Source organism: Chaetodon auriga, chromosome 19, assembly GCF_051107435.1.
Source record: "Chaetodon auriga isolate fChaAug3 chromosome 19, fChaAug3.hap1, whole genome shotgun sequence".
Classification (NCBI taxonomy): domain Eukaryota; kingdom Metazoa; phylum Chordata; class Actinopteri; order Chaetodontiformes; family Chaetodontidae; genus Chaetodon; species Chaetodon auriga.
In genome coordinates, this window is record NC_135092.1 from 8,147,026 (window position 1) to 8,164,960 (window position 17,935).

A 17,935-nucleotide genomic window follows, 5' to 3' on the forward strand; every position below is an offset into this window, starting at 1 on the left:
TGCTTCAAGTCTTCAAAGGTTAAGGCTCTGGGGTCAGGAGTCAGAGTCTACTCATACATGCATTTTACATTTTTCAAGGCAGACCCTTCTGATGGATGTGTGCTGGTAAATGATCAGGAACGACGAGTCTGAAAACACTACAACATTCCTTAAAAACACCTGCTGAACTGAAGAAGGACTATGCAAATAACTTAAATATGACGAGTGTCTATGACACAGAAACCTGAAAAGAAAAATTGGGCAAAGAAAATGACTGAAATCACTTTACCGCTTGGCTATTCAATGTTTGATCAAGCTCAATGTCAGGGTTCATTTGTGTTCAAAGTGTGTTTTAAGGCACCAAATCACTAACCCAGGGTTAGCAGTCAGGCTCAGCATCAGCATTTATGTTCAGTGAGTTTTGATGCATTCGCTCCAGTATCCGATGTATGCTACTGAAGCTGGGCCTGTCTGATGGTTGTGTGCTCCAGCAAAGCCTCATCAGATTATACAGCTCCAGAGGACAGTTCTCAGGACAGGACAGGATGTGGCCGTCCCTCACATAGTAAATGACCTCCTCATGACCCATCCCATAGTAGGGCTGCATCCCATGAGAGAAGATCTCCCACAACACTACGCCGTAGGCCCACACATCTGATTCAGTGGTGTAGCGGTTATAGAAAATAGACTCTGGGGGCATCCAGCGAATGGGGATGGCATCATTCTCATTGGCTTTGTAGTAATCAGCTGAGTAGATGTTTCTGGAGAGACCAAAATCTGCAATCTTCACCACCATTTCCTCCCCAACCAGGCAGTTCCGGGTTGCAAGGTCACGATGGACAAACTTGCGCTCTGATAGGTAGGCCATTCCTGCAGCGATCTGCTTGGAAATTGACAGCTGCTCAGCACAGGAGAGGAGTCCCGCCTCCAGCTCGGAGGAAAAACTGCGACCCGACAGGCTGGCCCGGCTGATGGTGCGCACGGATTGGGTTGGAGATCGGCGACGCAAGAACTCATTGAGGTCACCGTGGGCCATGTACTCGAACATCAAACACATGGGTTTACCCACTGCACACACACCTGAGGGAGAAAGCAGATGGTTCTATTTCATGTCCGAGGAGATTTAAGAAAACTAACACAAATACTCAACCACATAAACATGCTGGTGACATCATAAAGCCACGTGGAATAGTATATCACTCAAAGAGTTCATTCACTGTAAAATGTAAATAAATTTTCAGCCCAGACATAAACACAGACGAAACCATCTGCAATGTGTACATGCTCACAAATAAACTCTCACGCATAGTGGATGTACAGTCTTACATCAGTAGCCCTGTGATGTAAACGTACTATGCCTCTAAATTAACCTTATGTTCCCCTGAGCCTGTCTGTGCACTGAGCAAATACAGGCAATTAAAGAGAATTTCTATATCTGGGAGCGGTGCGATTGTGGCTACAATTGAATCTCAGATGTGATTCAGAGAACTTAATTTAGGTTTAACTCAAAATGTTGTGTGCATTTGGTAGCGAGGGCTTCCACAGCCTCCACAACTGAACGTGTTGGCATACTTGATGTGGAAAGAAGGTGTTTCTATATATTATTTAAAAAATAGACAGTAAAAGGCAAAAGATTGGACACATCAAAACTATGACGTAACACATAAAGCAATAAAGTGTAAAGAAAGCAAAAACAGTTTTTTGCTTTTGATTCTTTAAAGTCACCACCTTTTGATGAGAGCTTTGAACACTGTTTGCATTCTCTTAACCAGCCTCATGAGGTCGTCACCTGGTATGCTCTTCAGGTGACAGGTGTGCCTTGTCACAAGTTAATTAGTGGAATTTCTTGCCTTCTTAACGCATTTGACACCATCAGTTGTGCTGTGCAGAGGCAGTGTTGGGATACAGTAAATACTGTACTGTAGTAATCCATATTATGGCAAGAATCATTCAGCTAAATAAAGAGAAACAGTTCATTTCAGTTATCAGCCTCAGAATTCAACATTTAACAGCACCTCAGATTAGAGCCCACATAAATCAGACACATCTCAACATCAACTGTTTGGAGAAGAATGTGTGATCCAGGCCTCCATGGCCCAACTGCTGCAAAGGAACCATTACTGAGGGCCAAGAAAAGCAAGAAACGGACATCAGACCAGTTGAAATCTGCCCTGTGAAATGGAAAGAAAACTACTGGACAATAAGGTGTGTCCATACTTTTGACTGGTACTGTAGAGACTCGCTAGACAGTTACTTAAATTGACAAAATCCGAAAAGGATGTTTGCATGGTGAAGAAATCGATTGAGCTTAAGATTTCATGGACAGGATTGAAGTCTTGTGGGTGCAACAGCGCACTGCAGAGTGGTCTAGCATGGGCAGAGGTTTGCACTCACCACAGTCATTCTACTTTATTTATGACTTATTTACTTTACCTCTGTAAAAGAGTGGCTGTCTGCTTGTTTATCTGTGCATTCCTGTAAATGCTTTTTTGCAACGTGCACTGCTAAGAGGAATTAGAGCACACACTGTTCAGACTGTGCAGAGCCCCTGCAGCCCTGCAGAAGTTGTAGATGTGCCGTTCATGTAACCTGGCATTCACAACTAGATTTCAAGTATTTTATGGTTCTGCAGAAAAAATCATAACAAATCACCAGGTCTGCCAACCAGAAAAGAAATACCCCCACTGCAACCAGACAGTAGTTTCAGTTTCTCTTTCTACAGCCAAATTTCGTTTGGGGCCTTGCAGATGTTGTCTGTGTTCTTTCCAATTCAGCACATGATTAGTGAACTTTATGTGGTTAGTGCACTGAGTCATACTGGCCACAATCATAATTCTGATTTAGTGTACTTCACTGCTTCTGTTACTGTCTGAAACATGAATTGGAACCTCATTGACCGGCCAGTAGCAAAGTCATTTCAAACTGTGTTTTTCAAACCCACACAACAAAATGAAAGTTCCCCAAAAACACCACTTATGTCAAGATGAATTTTGGGGAAAGGGGTATAAAACAAGGCACGAGACATCTGGAATATTTCCATTTGATTGGGATTGTGCAGCCATTGACAACATGGCGTTTTTGGTTTATACCTGCTGTGCAGAACCTTTGTGTGCCCCTTCTGGCAGCGAGAGTAGTTGTGCAAACGCTGTTGATGTGCATCATTCTGGCAGCCTTCTCAAACACTACAGTTGGCCTCTCCTTCAGCTCATCATTTCTGGTTGGCATAAAATGCATCACTACCAATGCACCAGCGCGGGAATGTCACCACGGACGCCACATTTAAAAACTCAGGTACTGAGGGTGCCATATTGTAGTATTGTAGAAATCAAATAAGCATAAAAACATGATGTACATCCAGGACCTGTGTGGGGTTTTTTTTTGGTTTGTTATTTGTCATCTAACTGTCAGCACAAGAACTACATCAATAATATGCTCACATGGAATTTTAGGAAAGAAGAGGAGGCTTGGAGGTCATGCTCAGTTAGTTCATGTCCTGAGGGTCATAGAGCTAGACTGCTCCCCAGAGAACAAGCTCTGATTACTGCTTCCTGGGGTGTGTGTGTGTGTGTGTGTGTGTGTGTGTGTGTGTGTTGGGGGGTCTACAAACAGGACTGTAGTTCAACAGTAGCAGCCTCAGCTGAAGGTCAGTAGCAGGATCAAAATGTTTCACTGCGCTGCTATATATACAGAACGCAGAGGCCCCATCCTGCACACACACATGCACCAACCTATTGACACACGGACATATGGCATCTCTAATTGTGACACATGTTATGGATGATGCATATATTTTTACACATGATTTATGGTGTATTATTAGTCCTGAGGGTGATTCGAGGTTAACTAAATAATTGAATCAACTCTGGTTTCACACACACACACACACTAGAAGCTTCAGCGTTAGTGTGTCACTCCCCAGATGACTCATCCAAAATCAATGTCACTAAAGACTAAATAGGAAACATATGATACTGCAGTTTGACACACGCCTGATAAATCAAATTTTTCTCTGTAGCGATGAATGTTGATTTAAAGATATTTCAAAACCACTGGAGTTGGAAAATGGACCAAAGTAAACAAATTTGCCTCTGCACAGCCAATGACCGATGGCTCTGTTTGCTCACTGACAGTGCTGAGTAGTAGTATGTGTCGTATCGTTAAATGTCTTCCTGAAAGTATATTTAGATGCAAGCTGTTTGTATTAGATTAGATAGGCTGTATTATTGTAGATAAACTTTAATAGAGGATATTTGTTTTACCCAGGCCAATAATGGCACATTAGCTGCCAAGGAGCATTTGTTTACTGGCAAACAGTCCTATCTGTATCTCCAGCTGTTTCATAGTACTATACAGTAAAAGATCTGCTATAAATGGTTTCATTCAGGAGAATTATGTGAGTGGAAACTAAGGCCTGAATTCACTGGAGTTGGGTACCAAACTCTATACTTTTAAGGGCACCATCTGAATTACATTTGTACAACAAGTACTCACGAGAGGGAGAGAGTGCAACACTCCTGCAGCTTGTTCAAGTTGCAGAAAGTGGTCGCAAGTATACTGTTCGAAACTCAACACAGACAACACTCACTGCAATATTTGCAATGGCATCCAATCCCTAAAAAAAACACTCTGAAAGAAAATATTTTGTAAGAAGGCCATTGAGTGCATTTAGCCTATATTTTGATGTGGTTAGTTAACTTAACTTCTTACAAACACCTTTGGGTTGCTTTTGTATGAAGCACTAAGATAATCAGGTAAACTAGCAAAGAAGAGGATTTTTTTTTTTTTTTAACTTTTCTCCTCATTCAGACCACTGGTTACGTTTGATTAGCACTGCTAGTATACAATCCATATATGCATAGTCAAGGCCTTAATCTCCTCTGCGCATGTGTGTGTGTATCCCTCTCTCTGCTGTGGTGCCTGTGTGTGAGTGTGTAATTGGCTGCAGGTGAGCTTGGTTGTGATTGCCTGCCACTGTGTAGGTTGTTCCAGGGAGCTGATTGGTTCCAACCCCCAAGCTCGCTGCTTAAAAGGCAGACTTCTCCTAAAGCTCCCCGGGTCTCTCCTCGCTCGCTCCACTTCCTGCCAGACTCCCAGTCAAAATATCTCTGTGTGAATTCAAAAGGCTGAAAAATCTTTGTTGCTGATGGTTCTTGGAAGCCGGGAACAGGGGAGTCTCGTTTTTCATGTTGCCTTTCCACTAGGCCGGGTCATAACAGGATTTATTTCTAGATAAATAGATAAGTAAATTAAACACACCATTATCAAATGAAGGCGGTAAATTGTAGGTGTTTTCTCATGAGATATTTTTGTTTTACTTTGATCTTACAGTCAGAACTTACAATATAAATCATGAACTGATTCTCAAGCAGCAGTTTTGTTTGGCTCCTGATAAAGCTTAAAGAAAAAAAAAAACAGGGCTTTGTGCAAAATGCTGTTTGAAGAAAGATGGTTACAAAGTGAGCAAGTCTGTGTGTGGTCCTCCTCCTTCAAAACCGCAATTTTCCCTAAAAACAAACAAGTGTTTTAGTTGCCCAACCTTCACCCTTGATTGTGCTCTATTCACCAAGGCTGAATATTCTAGACGAACCAAATGAAAATTGGCTGAAATCTGTGATAAACTGTTGGCATCACAAAATTGAGTGAAAAAATAAGCCAAGATGGAAACACCCCCTCCGTGGGTGGAGTATGTTGTAAGACTAATGATGATTAAAAATAAAAATATCAAATCAAAATACAGAAAAAAACAGAACCAGATATATGGTGTTTTTATGCCCTGCATTTTTCTTCTTTGTTAAGATCAACAGAAGTTCAGGTGAGCTGCTGGCCTGGCTGGCAGAGAGGAGGAGTGGGCAGCAGAGGTCTGCTAAGCTCACCCATTTCTCACTCCACACCCCGAGATTTTCACATATTCTGCAAAGACCTGTAAACTCACTTTGATGTGTGAAATCGGCGGAGTTCCCCTTTAAGTATAGGCACCTTGAGATCTGGTCTGAGCCCTGGGTTTGTTACCATGATGAATGCTTTCGCCCTTTTTAAAAAGGATCTTGTTTATGGAAAAACCGCTCATCATGTTACCGTGTATTTATGGCTGATTTGATGACAAGTGCAACATATCCACCGCACATTATCTCTCTGTTTCTGTCTTGTTCCTCTTTTTCTATGTCTCCAATACTCCCCCTCTGCATTTCTATATCTGTTTTTGCACTTTCCTTATATCTCCAGCAAACACACGCAATTGAAAATCCAGCTGTGAGTGCAGCCTCTTTGGAAATTTGATTTCCGTCTTCTCACACACACACACAGACTCACTTACCCAGGAGTCGGACGATGTTTGGATGGTCAAATTGAGCCATTAGTGCTGCCTCTCTCTGGAAGTCATTCTGCATGTCAGCTGAAGCTTCCTCCTTCAGCATCTTCACGGCCACCATTGTGAAAGACTCCATTGGCAGCAGGCCTGGTGCTCTGCAACAAACAGACATGCACAAAAATGTTCAAACACAAACAAAACAGAAGAAGAGATCGTTTAAGAATTCTAGGATGCACGTGCATAAATGCACAATATCATGAATGGTGTAGATTGTTTGATGCATTTTCCAGATTTCTGTAGCCATGTGTTTTGAATGTGCTTTTTGAGTCTACTAACAAGAAGCCCAGTAAAATAATGTAAAACCATGTTAACGTCTTGGACGGTAAATGTCAGTCACTTGGAGGAAACATGCATTCAATACACAAACATACACACGCTTCCTGTGTTGGCTCGCTAAATGGGCAAACTAAAGTCAACATGTTGATTCTCAGTGTAGATTTATATATAGCTTGCACACACAAAATTACACACGCACATATGGAAACACTCACTCAGTCACCAACACACACACACACACACACACACTCACGCACACTGGGAAACTACAGATTGAAGCCCATCTGTCGGGGAAGAAGATATTACTTGTCGGGTTCGTGTGTACAGTACAGTGTGTGTGTGTGTGTGTGTGTGTGCATGTGCTCATGTGTGGATAAACATGTGCTATGCATTGTGTGTGTGTTTATATGATACTTTATCTGTACTCCTGAGTGCATTTACGCACAGGAAAAAGTCTGTATTTGCACATGTTGTCTGTTTCTGGTCATGCATGCAGAGTGTTTGTGCTCTTGTGCCTCCATCTCTGAAAGGACAAATTTTAGTTTTAGACTCTCAGAGTCAGGATGATGTAGTTAAAAGGGAAGACATTAGTCAGTCCTCACTGCCTGCAGGGTGTGCTAAAGGGCCCAAACTTTAGGTTTAAGGTTAAATTGGGATTTTATGTAGAGTTTGGGCATGTGGTTGTAACAGCTAAGATTACAGATATTGACTAAAGAATGCATTATACCAATGCTCTCACATGTATAGTTGTACAAATGTGTATGTGTGCACGTGTGTGTGTATGCGTGCGTTGGTTGTGTTCCCAGGAGTGTCCATATACGGCACCATTCCAGTTTTCATGAAGGGATTACCAGCTAGCGTGAAGGACATCTCAGATCTGCATAGCTAAATGAAGATGCTATCAGGAAAATGAATTCTAAAAGGTTTTCACTCCACCTTTGACTGTGGCTGGGACAACAATACACATGTTTGATTTGATTGATGAATGTAGTTGCATTCAACCGTCTTAACCTCACTTGGTCTGTCCTAAATACTAAACTACAGCTATCCAACTTAGCCACAGTACAAGTGTGCATGGTTATGTAGACGTTCTGTATGTTGCACTGTTATATATATATGTTTTGCTAATGCTGCTCTTTACTGTTTTTGTCACGGGTATTGTATGAGAAATGTTCCATTTCTAAAGCTTTGCATGTAGTTTCTCAGTTCTTTACACATTTGCGTGTTTTGCACACTGCTGGTTTTTATTATACACACAGCCCTTTGAGGCACATTTTGTGATATTGCACTATAATAAACATTGACTTGAGTTGATTTGATGTAACCATAACCCAAGTCTTACTCTTTAATCTCCTCTCTGGAAAATGTGACTTTGTTGTTTGTGTCAATTACAGGCTGGTGGAGGTCATATTATGGGTCTGAGGGCTGTGGGACTTGTGTGGGAGGAGAGATAAAGTCTTAATAATGAATCTCACAATGTTAGAAAAACTTTCTTGCAGCTACTGTATGACCCAGGTCTGGTATTTAGTCTGATCACAGGGATTAGTGTGAGACGTTGGTGTCTTGCTGTGAACAGGGTCAGTGTGGAGTGTAAGTGACACCTGTAGCAGCTCTCCTTGTGACTTTGCGAATGACGCAGCAGTTCTCAAAATGACCAGTGGCCATGTTTAGCCACTCTATCCCTCTCTCCCTCCCTCTCTCTCTCTCTCTCTCTCTCTCTGGATCCTGTCTGACCCCTTTCCCTTCCTCACCTGAGAAATATCCAGATCATCATGTTCGCTTCTGGCAGCGACTATGATTATGACATTGCAATATTAAATATTAGTCTGAGTAATGCAACATTGGAAACAAATATCCCTCTTTGGACAGTTTCTTTGCCATGCAGGGTGGAAGATTCTCCAACTTCTGCGTCTCTCTCCTGCCATTTTCAAACCTTCTTGTCTCCTTTTGTTGTCAGATTGGATAGATATCCATGATTCCCCCTTTTCCCTCTCACCTGGCTTGGAAAACCCGTCCAAAGGCTCCCTCTCCAATATCTCTAACATATTGGATATTATTTCGGGGATACTCGAGAGCCAGCAGCTTTGAGTTCAGCAGCAGGGGAACCCGCTGGTACATGGGGTTGGGGTGGAGTCGATCCAGCAGGAGCTCTGAGGGAAGAGCGCTCAGGTGTGGGGTCTCCATCGCTCTGCAGAGAGGAAGAGATAGTGGCGAACAGAAAAGTGGACACAGCTTCATGAAGAACTGTGCGTCTTGTCGTATCTCACCTCTTCCGGTTTCTCCACTGCTTCCTCCGTCTGCGGCAGGCCAGGATGGTGATGGCGAGGAAGACTGCGGCTGCGAGCACAGTCAGGATGATGACGATGACGGACATGGAGAAAGCTGGAGACAATGCTGTGGTTGTAGGAGGAAGAGGAGGGGTCTGACGAGGGCCTGGTGGCTCTGGCTTCATCACTGACAAATACAGTTTAAATCAGTAAATCAGAACGTGTCACTACAACCAAGCCTTTATTTATATGTTTATTTGTTATATTAATAATGGCAAAGAATAAATTTATATCTGGAAAATGAAATGTGAAATGAAAGAAAATGAAAGAAACAAAAGGCTGCCACTATACTTTTTATCACTGTTTTATTTCTAATCACACCATGAGCAGTAAGCCTGGCCGAAACCTAAGAAACAGCCTAAAAACCACTGCTACCGGAGAACCTGATCGATTGTCAATCAAAACATGTATTCATATCAGGCTCCATTCCAACCTTGGGGAAATCTTTCAGCAGATTCCTCGTCCTGAACACATGGTTGACATCTGAATGCCTCAATCATGGGACAGGGTTTATTGACAACTCCAATATCTTTTGGAACTGTGAAGAAGGCTTTAGGCCTGATGGATTACACCCAAACATCACTGGTTGCAGACTGCTCGGCACCATCCTGCGTCATGCCCTTTGCATGATGTACCAAAACAAGAATAAGTGCCAAGGTCAGCCTGCACAAACAGAAAGCCTCACAACCCTCTGCTTCACATCACACAAGGCATCCAGAGATTGTCTCCGTCCCAGTCAGGGAACCAACACCCCTCGTCCCTCTCTCCACCGCCATCTCTTTCTCCAGAGTCCCAGCCTCAACAACAACAACAATCCCCTATTAAGGAGTTAGTGAAAGCTGCCCCACTGAAGCTCAGTCAAATTGGTGAACTATTAAACAACAGTAACCATGGCCATCATCACTCACATGTCCATCAAAAATGAGACGCCGTGCTACTCCCTTAAACATACCGGTGATCTCTAACAGCCAGTGGCATGGTCATCTGGTACCTGTCTCAGTAATCTGTCACTGTTCATCCACAGTCCATCTCATCTCCTATCACAGAATCCCTACAGCTGAAATGAGCTCGTTTTAATGCCAGATCATTGGCTAACACATACTTTTTCGTTAATGATCTGATACTGAAAAGAATTTGCATTTTATGTTTTTAGTTGAGACCTGGCTAAACAGCACTACTTGGTGTAGCTACACTGATAGAAGCTTGTCCTCCAAATTATGCTTTTTCTCAGTCAGTCAGACAAAACAGGAAAGGAGGAGGCATTGGTAAACAGTTTGTGTGTAATGATATTGACCTGGGTGAGTTTACACATTTGAATATCTTGCTCTTGAGCTGAAAGCAGAGTTATCAGTGCTCATCTTTACGTTGTTTCGACCACCAAGTTTTTCATCTGTGTTTATGCGGGAATCGTCTTTTCATTTCCCGTGATGAGTGGGTTTTCTCAAGAACGACAAATTGGCTTTGGAAAGAGGTGGATAAGGAAGGAGGGACAGAAAACAATAAGAGGCAGTACCTGGCACGGCGCTTGTCTCCGCACAGTGTGGCACAGCGCAGTACTCCCAGCGTATGTTGGGATTCGAGGTGTAGCACCAGGGCCTGTCGCTGATCCCTCCAGGGTTCCTACAGTGGTTGTCTGAGTTCTTCAGCTCTGGAATCACGTCCACTGACAGGCGGTGCTGGTGGGGAACCTACAGGACAAGACAGAACGGTACAAAGGGGGAAAAAAGAGAAAATTAACAAGGACTTTGCACTTTTCCCAACAACTCTGTAAAGTATTGTCAAAAAGTAATGCAGTGGAGAGCCAGCTATAAGTGGAACAGGGGAGGTTGTGTTCTCTGAATTATTGTAGCATTTTGGAGCCCTTATGTCATGCAACTGTTGTGGTTGCTTTTTTATTCTTCCTAAAGTGGTGAATACATCTGGCCTGTGCGTCCAGAGGTGTTTTTGAGTCAAACATGTTCTGTTCTGTTCCGTTGCTGACTCTGTGCTCTCCAGAGCGATGGACAGGAAACACACTTGTCTTGAGGGATCAGTAAAGTCTGATCAATACATTTCTTGCCACGTTTTTTTCAAAATGTTCAAAAACTGTTGTAGGCAGATTTGGACGGACAGAGTTTTACTTTTCATCAAAACAAAACTTAGACATCCTTTCAGATCATTTGATACATCTTTCAAGGCCCTGTTACAGTTTAATAGCTGCACAGGGAGTAAAATGTACTATTGTGAGGGACATTTGGGGTTACAAGGTTCTTTCTGGAATCTAGAGTGCCAACACAAATACTGAACATCTGGTATCTTCATGTGCCATGAGCTTTCGTCATCAAAAGAGCAATGGTCCGAAGTATCCCGAGAGATGTGAGGTTATGAGCTGAAAAGGCTGGGTTCAACACATGTGCTGCTGCAGCTGAATGCAAGAAGCTAAGAGCTCACAGGGTTGATTTCCCACCGGTCCCAGGAATGTTAAAAACAACAAGTTCTCATACCTAAACGACAACATGGATAATTTGTCATTACTACCCAAAATAATCCTCTGAGCATTTCTTGATCCCTCACACCTGTTGGCCCACGATCCAAAAGCTAGTCAGTTAACTAAAATCACTTGGTTTAGGTTAAGGAAACACTGTGGCCACTGTTAAAAGGGACCAATATGGATTGTTTTTAGGAGGTGGGATGCAGGCAGCAATCTTCAGTGTCCAACACCACACATCCCATCAACTCCAAACCTTCTCCCTCAAGACTATAACAGGGTCACGCTACTTGAGCCTTTGGAAAACAGTCATTATTCTAATGACCACCACAGGTCACTTGACAGGGAACACAAAGGCTGTTTCAGGTTAAACAAATTAATAATGATGTTGTTTTTTCTTCTGAGAACGGTCCAATTAACAAACACCAAAGGTTCATTTACTTTTTGAATTTAAAACAGAACTACAGTCATCAAATGTGGCTTTAAATAACAGAAAATGTAACAAGTTGATGGAATAACCTGCTTTACAAATCTCACCCAATTACATTGACAAGTATGTATTAAATCATAGTAGATGTAATATTAAACTGATGATGAATAATATCCAAACAGTGACTCAAGTGGCATGTCTTGCAAAATCCTGTTAATTAACATTTGACAATGAGTAATAATCAGGGGGTCACTTAATTTATCACGTCTAATGCATTACGGACATCTTACTCATGTTTAATTCATTAGTAGTGTTCTCAACTGTCTCTACAAAAAGACTGATTCAAAGTTTGCAGTATTTTTCCTCGGCTCAGCATAAAATAAGAGATGACTCACATAAACAACACATACATATGTGGTGAGTATGTGCTAAACATAAATGTGATCGGAGGGTAACGTAAGACATGTGGGACATTAAAGTTTTGTGCGCATTTCCTCCAGGACTCATATGCACAGAATGTTTTATATCCACTATATAAAAAAACAAAGGTTAAAAACATCTGCTCTGTGATGTACAGAAGGTAAATGATGGCTTGGGCTGAATAATCTCATGTTGCAGATTGTAGAAAAATGACTCTAACTGTGCAACATATTGGTAACAGATGCTCTTCCTGTGACTCTAATGGAAAGTGAGCAGGTGAAAGCTGCTATCTACTCTCAACTGTAAATCCACCATCAGTAATTAAACACAGCATCGTGGATCAGCGATGAGGCATGTAAGAGAAAGCTTTTGCAATAGGGCGAGAGGGAATATGACATTTGGGAATTCGAGTAATGCAGTCAAGAAAGCTTACACCGTTTTTAATCAGTAATTAACATCATATCCATTAATCAGTTTTGTGAAACATGTATTCCTGTACCTTATTTAGCTGAGCTGTGCAGTCAGCTTCACATTACCCTCTGGGAGAACTGTTCCAGCAGACATTAGCCCAATCATGCTTTTATTATACTTACAAAAGGAAATGAAAGCTTAGATGCTGGTTAGGAGTTTAAGGCATGATCATCAGAATTACCCCTTTGTGTTTAACAGCCTACCTTTCAATTTATGTTTGGCCAGGACATCATATCACAAGATTCCAGTCTCTTCCTGGAAGCAGCACATGCTACATTCTCGCTATCTGCAACTTAAGTAGTTAGTAATCGTGGTTCCCATGCTTTTTTAGACCACAGCACACCTTCAGAGGAGCCCTGAGCTACACAATCCCCTATAAAACACACATGCATGTGCACAGATGCTTATTGTTTTTTACAATTTTAGATTGTATATTATCGTATAGTGTCATGTTACACTATATCATATCAATGTTATAAAGTTAAATAATATAAGCCCATTCTCAATCACTCAGAAATCCATCAGGTGCTGGGCAGATTTACATGTATTTAAATATTTAAAGTTAAACATGCTAATGTCCTTTTGTTTTTGTCCGAATTAAAATGAGCTTACTCCACTGGCAGGCGGTATCTTGTCATTTTTCATACCAGAGATCACACACACACATACTGAACATGATATTTCAATTCGACAATGATGGATACCCATCTTCCATCCTTTTAATATGTCTCAGCCCTCATGATGAATCAGCATTTCTTTGAGCTGTCATCACTGTGCCATCTCTTGCTCTGACCATAATTTTCTGACTGCTGAGCTCCTGAGAAACTCCTGATGTTTTGACATGTTTGAAAGCGTACCATAAAACATACTCACTCTAAATGTCTCAGATTTTGTTCATGTGGTGAAATGTTATTAAAAATACGAACTAACACTATGATAAATCTTGCATCACCCTTGGCCCGTCCTCAAGACACCCCAGGGTGCCACAGCACCCATTTTGGAAACCACTGATGTAGACAGCACATTGCTATCATGGAGCACTAACTGACTATTTGCAGTATATAGGACTTAAAACTATTGGGACCTCAATTTCGGACAGTACGAGACAAACGCAGGCTGTACTTACAGTGTAGTCCTAACAGAATATTCATACATGTGCATTTTCACAAACACACCCACACAAGCGACTCCAGCCAGTGTCAGCCGGCAGGAGGAGACGGCAAATCATGTGTTTTTAGACTGAGGATGAGGCTTGTTGAAGGAGGCTCAGACAAACACTGAGTGGATGATTCTCCCAGTGTGGGAAACCAAAGTGTTTGTGTGTGCTTTTTTAGATGTCAGCGAGTGCGATAGATGTGGTATTCATATTTTTCAGCATTGTGTGCTTCAGTGTACACGCAGTTTGGGGTGTGTGAGAGGCTGAGAAAAGCTTTTTTTTGTGAGCTGAGAGTGAAGACAAGATGGTGTCGAGAGGAAAAGAAAGAGAGGAGACGGAGAATGTGCTAATATTGTGATTCGCATCAGGGAGCAAATGTTCCCTTGATTTCACATACATGTCTATGTGTGTGTGTGAGTGAGTGTGTGTGTGTGTCAGTGATGAAGTCTGTGCAGCATATGCGTGTGAAAGCTAATTGCTTCCAGAGGCAGGATGTGACACGGTGAGCCCCTCCCTCTCTGCTGACCTGGCACACACACACACACACACACACACACACACACACACACACACACACACACACACTGCACAGGAGAGTAGTAACAGTTCAACCTAACAGACCATCTCACTGAGCAAAGCCATAAAAACATAAAGAGGCTTTTGGGCCACAGGGAATGTGTGTGTGCTTGTGTTTGCACTTGTAAGCACTTTTTGTGTGTTTTTCTGTTTCTGGTTAGGGGTCAGGAATGTTTGGTATAAAACTGAGCATCTACACACCAAATATCGGTCACACTTCAGTCATTTATTGGTTTAAATCTGTCAGAAACTTAAACTCTTGGGTTGATAAATACAAGCATTTGTTGCATTGACGGTCTTGTGATCAAATGCCTAGAAATGTTATCAACCCTGTTCAGCAATTCCCTCATGTATGTTTATATGTATCTGCACTGCATATTTTAGTTAAGTTTATATATCCTGCACACAAACCGCAATACCTGTTGCCTCCATGACTGACACGGTATCCCAGACCTCGTCACATTCATGCTGCCTTGGTAGAAACGGCCTCTGTCATTGTAACACGTTGCTGTTGACACCAAGCAGAATAAGATTAATATGATATGATGATATTAAGAAATTCTTCATTCATTTCTGTGTGAGATTTACTTCTGATGACTGACAGCACTTTTTCAGCACACTTACTTGTAATTTGATCCCTCTTGATATCTGAAATGTTGAAAAGAACAGATTCAAAAACTACTCATTACTCATTACCATGCCTCGACTCGTTGAGCCACACTCCACACACACAAGTTGCACACCTGCAGCTGCAGATGTATTTTGGCTCGCTGAGTTAGACCCTCTTAATGACCTCATCAGTATCAGTCTAGCAGGCCAGGCTTTATTTGGCCCTGAGCATACAAGCAGCTGCAGCCAGCCAACTCCTACTTTTCTTTTACATAACACTCCATTTCCTGTCTGCTTTTCTGCTAGATTGCTGTGCTCAAACTGTTTCTGCTGAATCTTTCATTTAGCAGACTCTGGAAACTAGATGCATTTGTTGGCTACAGCACTGCATACAGTGAGCTGTATACTAACTGATGCATATAGAGCATTTGCTAAGTAACTCAAGAGAAGACTCAATGAAATGTTAATAAAACCAGCCTGAAAATAACATGGATTACTGTATATGCTTGTTCTTGGAAACACAAACTGTCTCTGGGATAACTTACCTACAAAAGGGACATGTGTACAAGCGTCAGGGTCTGTGTGAAGACTCGGTAAGGCCTGACAGTTGGGCAGCAGTGAACCAGGAGTTTGGGACCCAGTGGCAGAGCTCAAGAGGCCAGGCTGCACTGAACTGCTGCCCTCTAGTACCAACCACTCCTTATGACAGTACAGCTCCTTCACTGCCAGGCAGTGCTCTCTGTTTTGTAAAGGAAAATGATTCATTATTATAATGTGATGCATTATTTTGTTAATTTACTCAACAAAAAGAGCAAAGAGACACGTGTGTGATACCTGCAGACAGGTTTAGGTGCCGGTCCTAAACCTGATGGGTTGCAGTCAGGGAAGGAGGAGTGGCAGAGCAGTGAGCGTACTGCAGGGCTACAAAGCATACTGAGTCCTTCCAGCTCCGTCCACCAGCTCTGAACCAGGTACTCCTGCATGTCCTCGGGGTCCGACAGGGAAGAGTTAAAGAAAACCAGCAAATCGTCTTGCAGGATGGTGCGGCACACATCTCCACGATAGGCACTGCAGTAGCCTGCGACGCCTTTGTAGAGTCTGTGGGATGAAGACACACACACACAGACACACACACAGACACACAACTATAAGATTTGACTGCTGGACCCCTTACATTACCATTTGCATCAATAACTTTGTCTGGCAATGCTTTTTCTGATTTATTTGTGTGGAGGATAAGCAGGTATGACAATCCTTCTATCAGGAAAACATGGTCATTCATCCCTCATCTAAACTCCCTCATCAAATACAGGGTCATGGGTGACTGGGAGCCCAGAATGGGTGAGAGATGAGTATACCTGTGCAGGTAGTTATGCAGTATCACATTTTTGTGCTAGTCAGCAGTCGCAATATGTCTAAACTTGATCAGGATAAAGACCAGTTACTACACGTGTAACTGATGGGCAGGAATTCTTTATTTAAATATGAATAAGAAATGACTTTATTAACTATACCAGTTAGCTATTAATGTTAATTCATTTCTATTGAGTTACACACATATAATGAAGAAGTCTTCAAAAAGCTAATTTACATTTAGATTTACAGATAACTTCTATCTACAAACTTATTGGCCAGGAGCACTTGAAGTGCATTTGCAGTAGGTACCCCTCAACGCACAGAGAAGAAAGTTAACCACAGCACTGCCCTTAAATTGCATGGACCAACTTCACTGGAGGTGTATTTTACAAAACAGAAAGAAAAACAGTGAGCAATAGATGCTGACTGTCGCTCCCCAGAGCAATCAGTCTTTTACTGCTTTGGCTGGCAGTTAGTGAACTTGTGTGGAAGTGTGTGCGCTAAAAAAAAATAATAAGCAGTGGTCTATTTGTATCAACTGAAATATCCTCTTTAAAGTCATCCAGATGTTGATTATGAAACAGGTTGTAGAAGACTCATATTAGATTACATGTCTGTCTGCCTGTTGGACTTTCCCGCTGCCTCTAGATTGGACAGATCAGTCATACATACGTTCATAATCCTGCCCATCAGTTTCCCACTCGGTCCGCCTGTGTGTTTTTCAGCTCTTATGTCTGTTCGTGTGCCAGCATGGCCACGGTCCACATTTCTTGCCGTCTGCCTCACATCTATGATCTTTCTGTCTGTCTGACAGCTTTCACTCCACATGTCTCTCTCCTGTCCGTGTACTGTAACACCATTAAAAAACCCCAGATGTCGCCTCATGGTGCTTCAGCAGAGCTCAAATCAAACCATCAAACTTAATGCTAACCTGTAAATCTATCAACCCCATCAGCCCATCATGTCCCCCTTCTCTTTACTTTCTGGTTCCTGTAGATATATGGTCCAGATGTGGTCATGGGTTTCCAAATCATGGAAGATCTATCCATTAAGATTGATCCTTCTGTCTGTTTATGACCAGCAATCCAGTCTCTGTATTCACCTTTACCTCAGAAATTTTCATCAGGTATCCCAAGGCCAACAGTCTCTCTCTCTCTCTCTCTCTCTCTCTCTCTCTGTATCTCTCTGTCGTTACATAGTCCAGATGTGGTGACTGGGGTTGCGTTGCGGTTCAGCAAAGTTCAAATTCAACTCACACCATATGGGTGACTGAGAGACCGGCTCCCTATTGACATTGCAGGTTCGCTGATGGAGCAAAAATACATACTGTCTTCAGCAGACCCAAAGGAAACAACAGCACAGCAAGTCTCTTCAAACACATATCATTCTGTTGCACATATAAAAATGTAGTGACAGGCAGTACGCAGTGTAATTCTAATGATTTAAGGTGGTTCAACCAAGCTTTTGGCATATAGAAATAAGGTACAGGACAATTCTCTTA

General features: G+C 42.2%; 1 protein-coding gene across 1 annotated transcript in view; it reads right to left on the reverse strand.

The window, feature by feature from the left end:
* Positions 1-358: 358 nt before the first annotated feature.
* Positions 359-17,935, reverse strand: part of musk (muscle, skeletal, receptor tyrosine kinase) — a 28,199-nt gene continuing 10,622 nt past the window's right edge. The window contains exons 9-17 of the mRNA XM_076758721.1: positions 15,913-16,176; positions 15,624-15,817; positions 15,094-15,117; positions 14,889-14,977; positions 10,463-10,637; positions 8,890-9,076; positions 8,619-8,810; positions 6,293-6,441; positions 359-1,059 (exon numbers count right to left, since the gene is read on the reverse strand). Of these exons, the coding sequence (XP_076614836.1) occupies positions 359-1,059; positions 6,293-6,441; positions 8,619-8,810; positions 8,890-9,076; positions 10,463-10,637; positions 14,889-14,977; positions 15,094-15,117; positions 15,624-15,817; positions 15,913-16,176 (1,975 nt within the window). The remainder of the gene's footprint in view (positions 1,060-6,292; positions 6,442-8,618; positions 8,811-8,889; positions 9,077-10,462; positions 10,638-14,888; positions 14,978-15,093; positions 15,118-15,623; positions 15,818-15,912; positions 16,177-17,935) is intronic.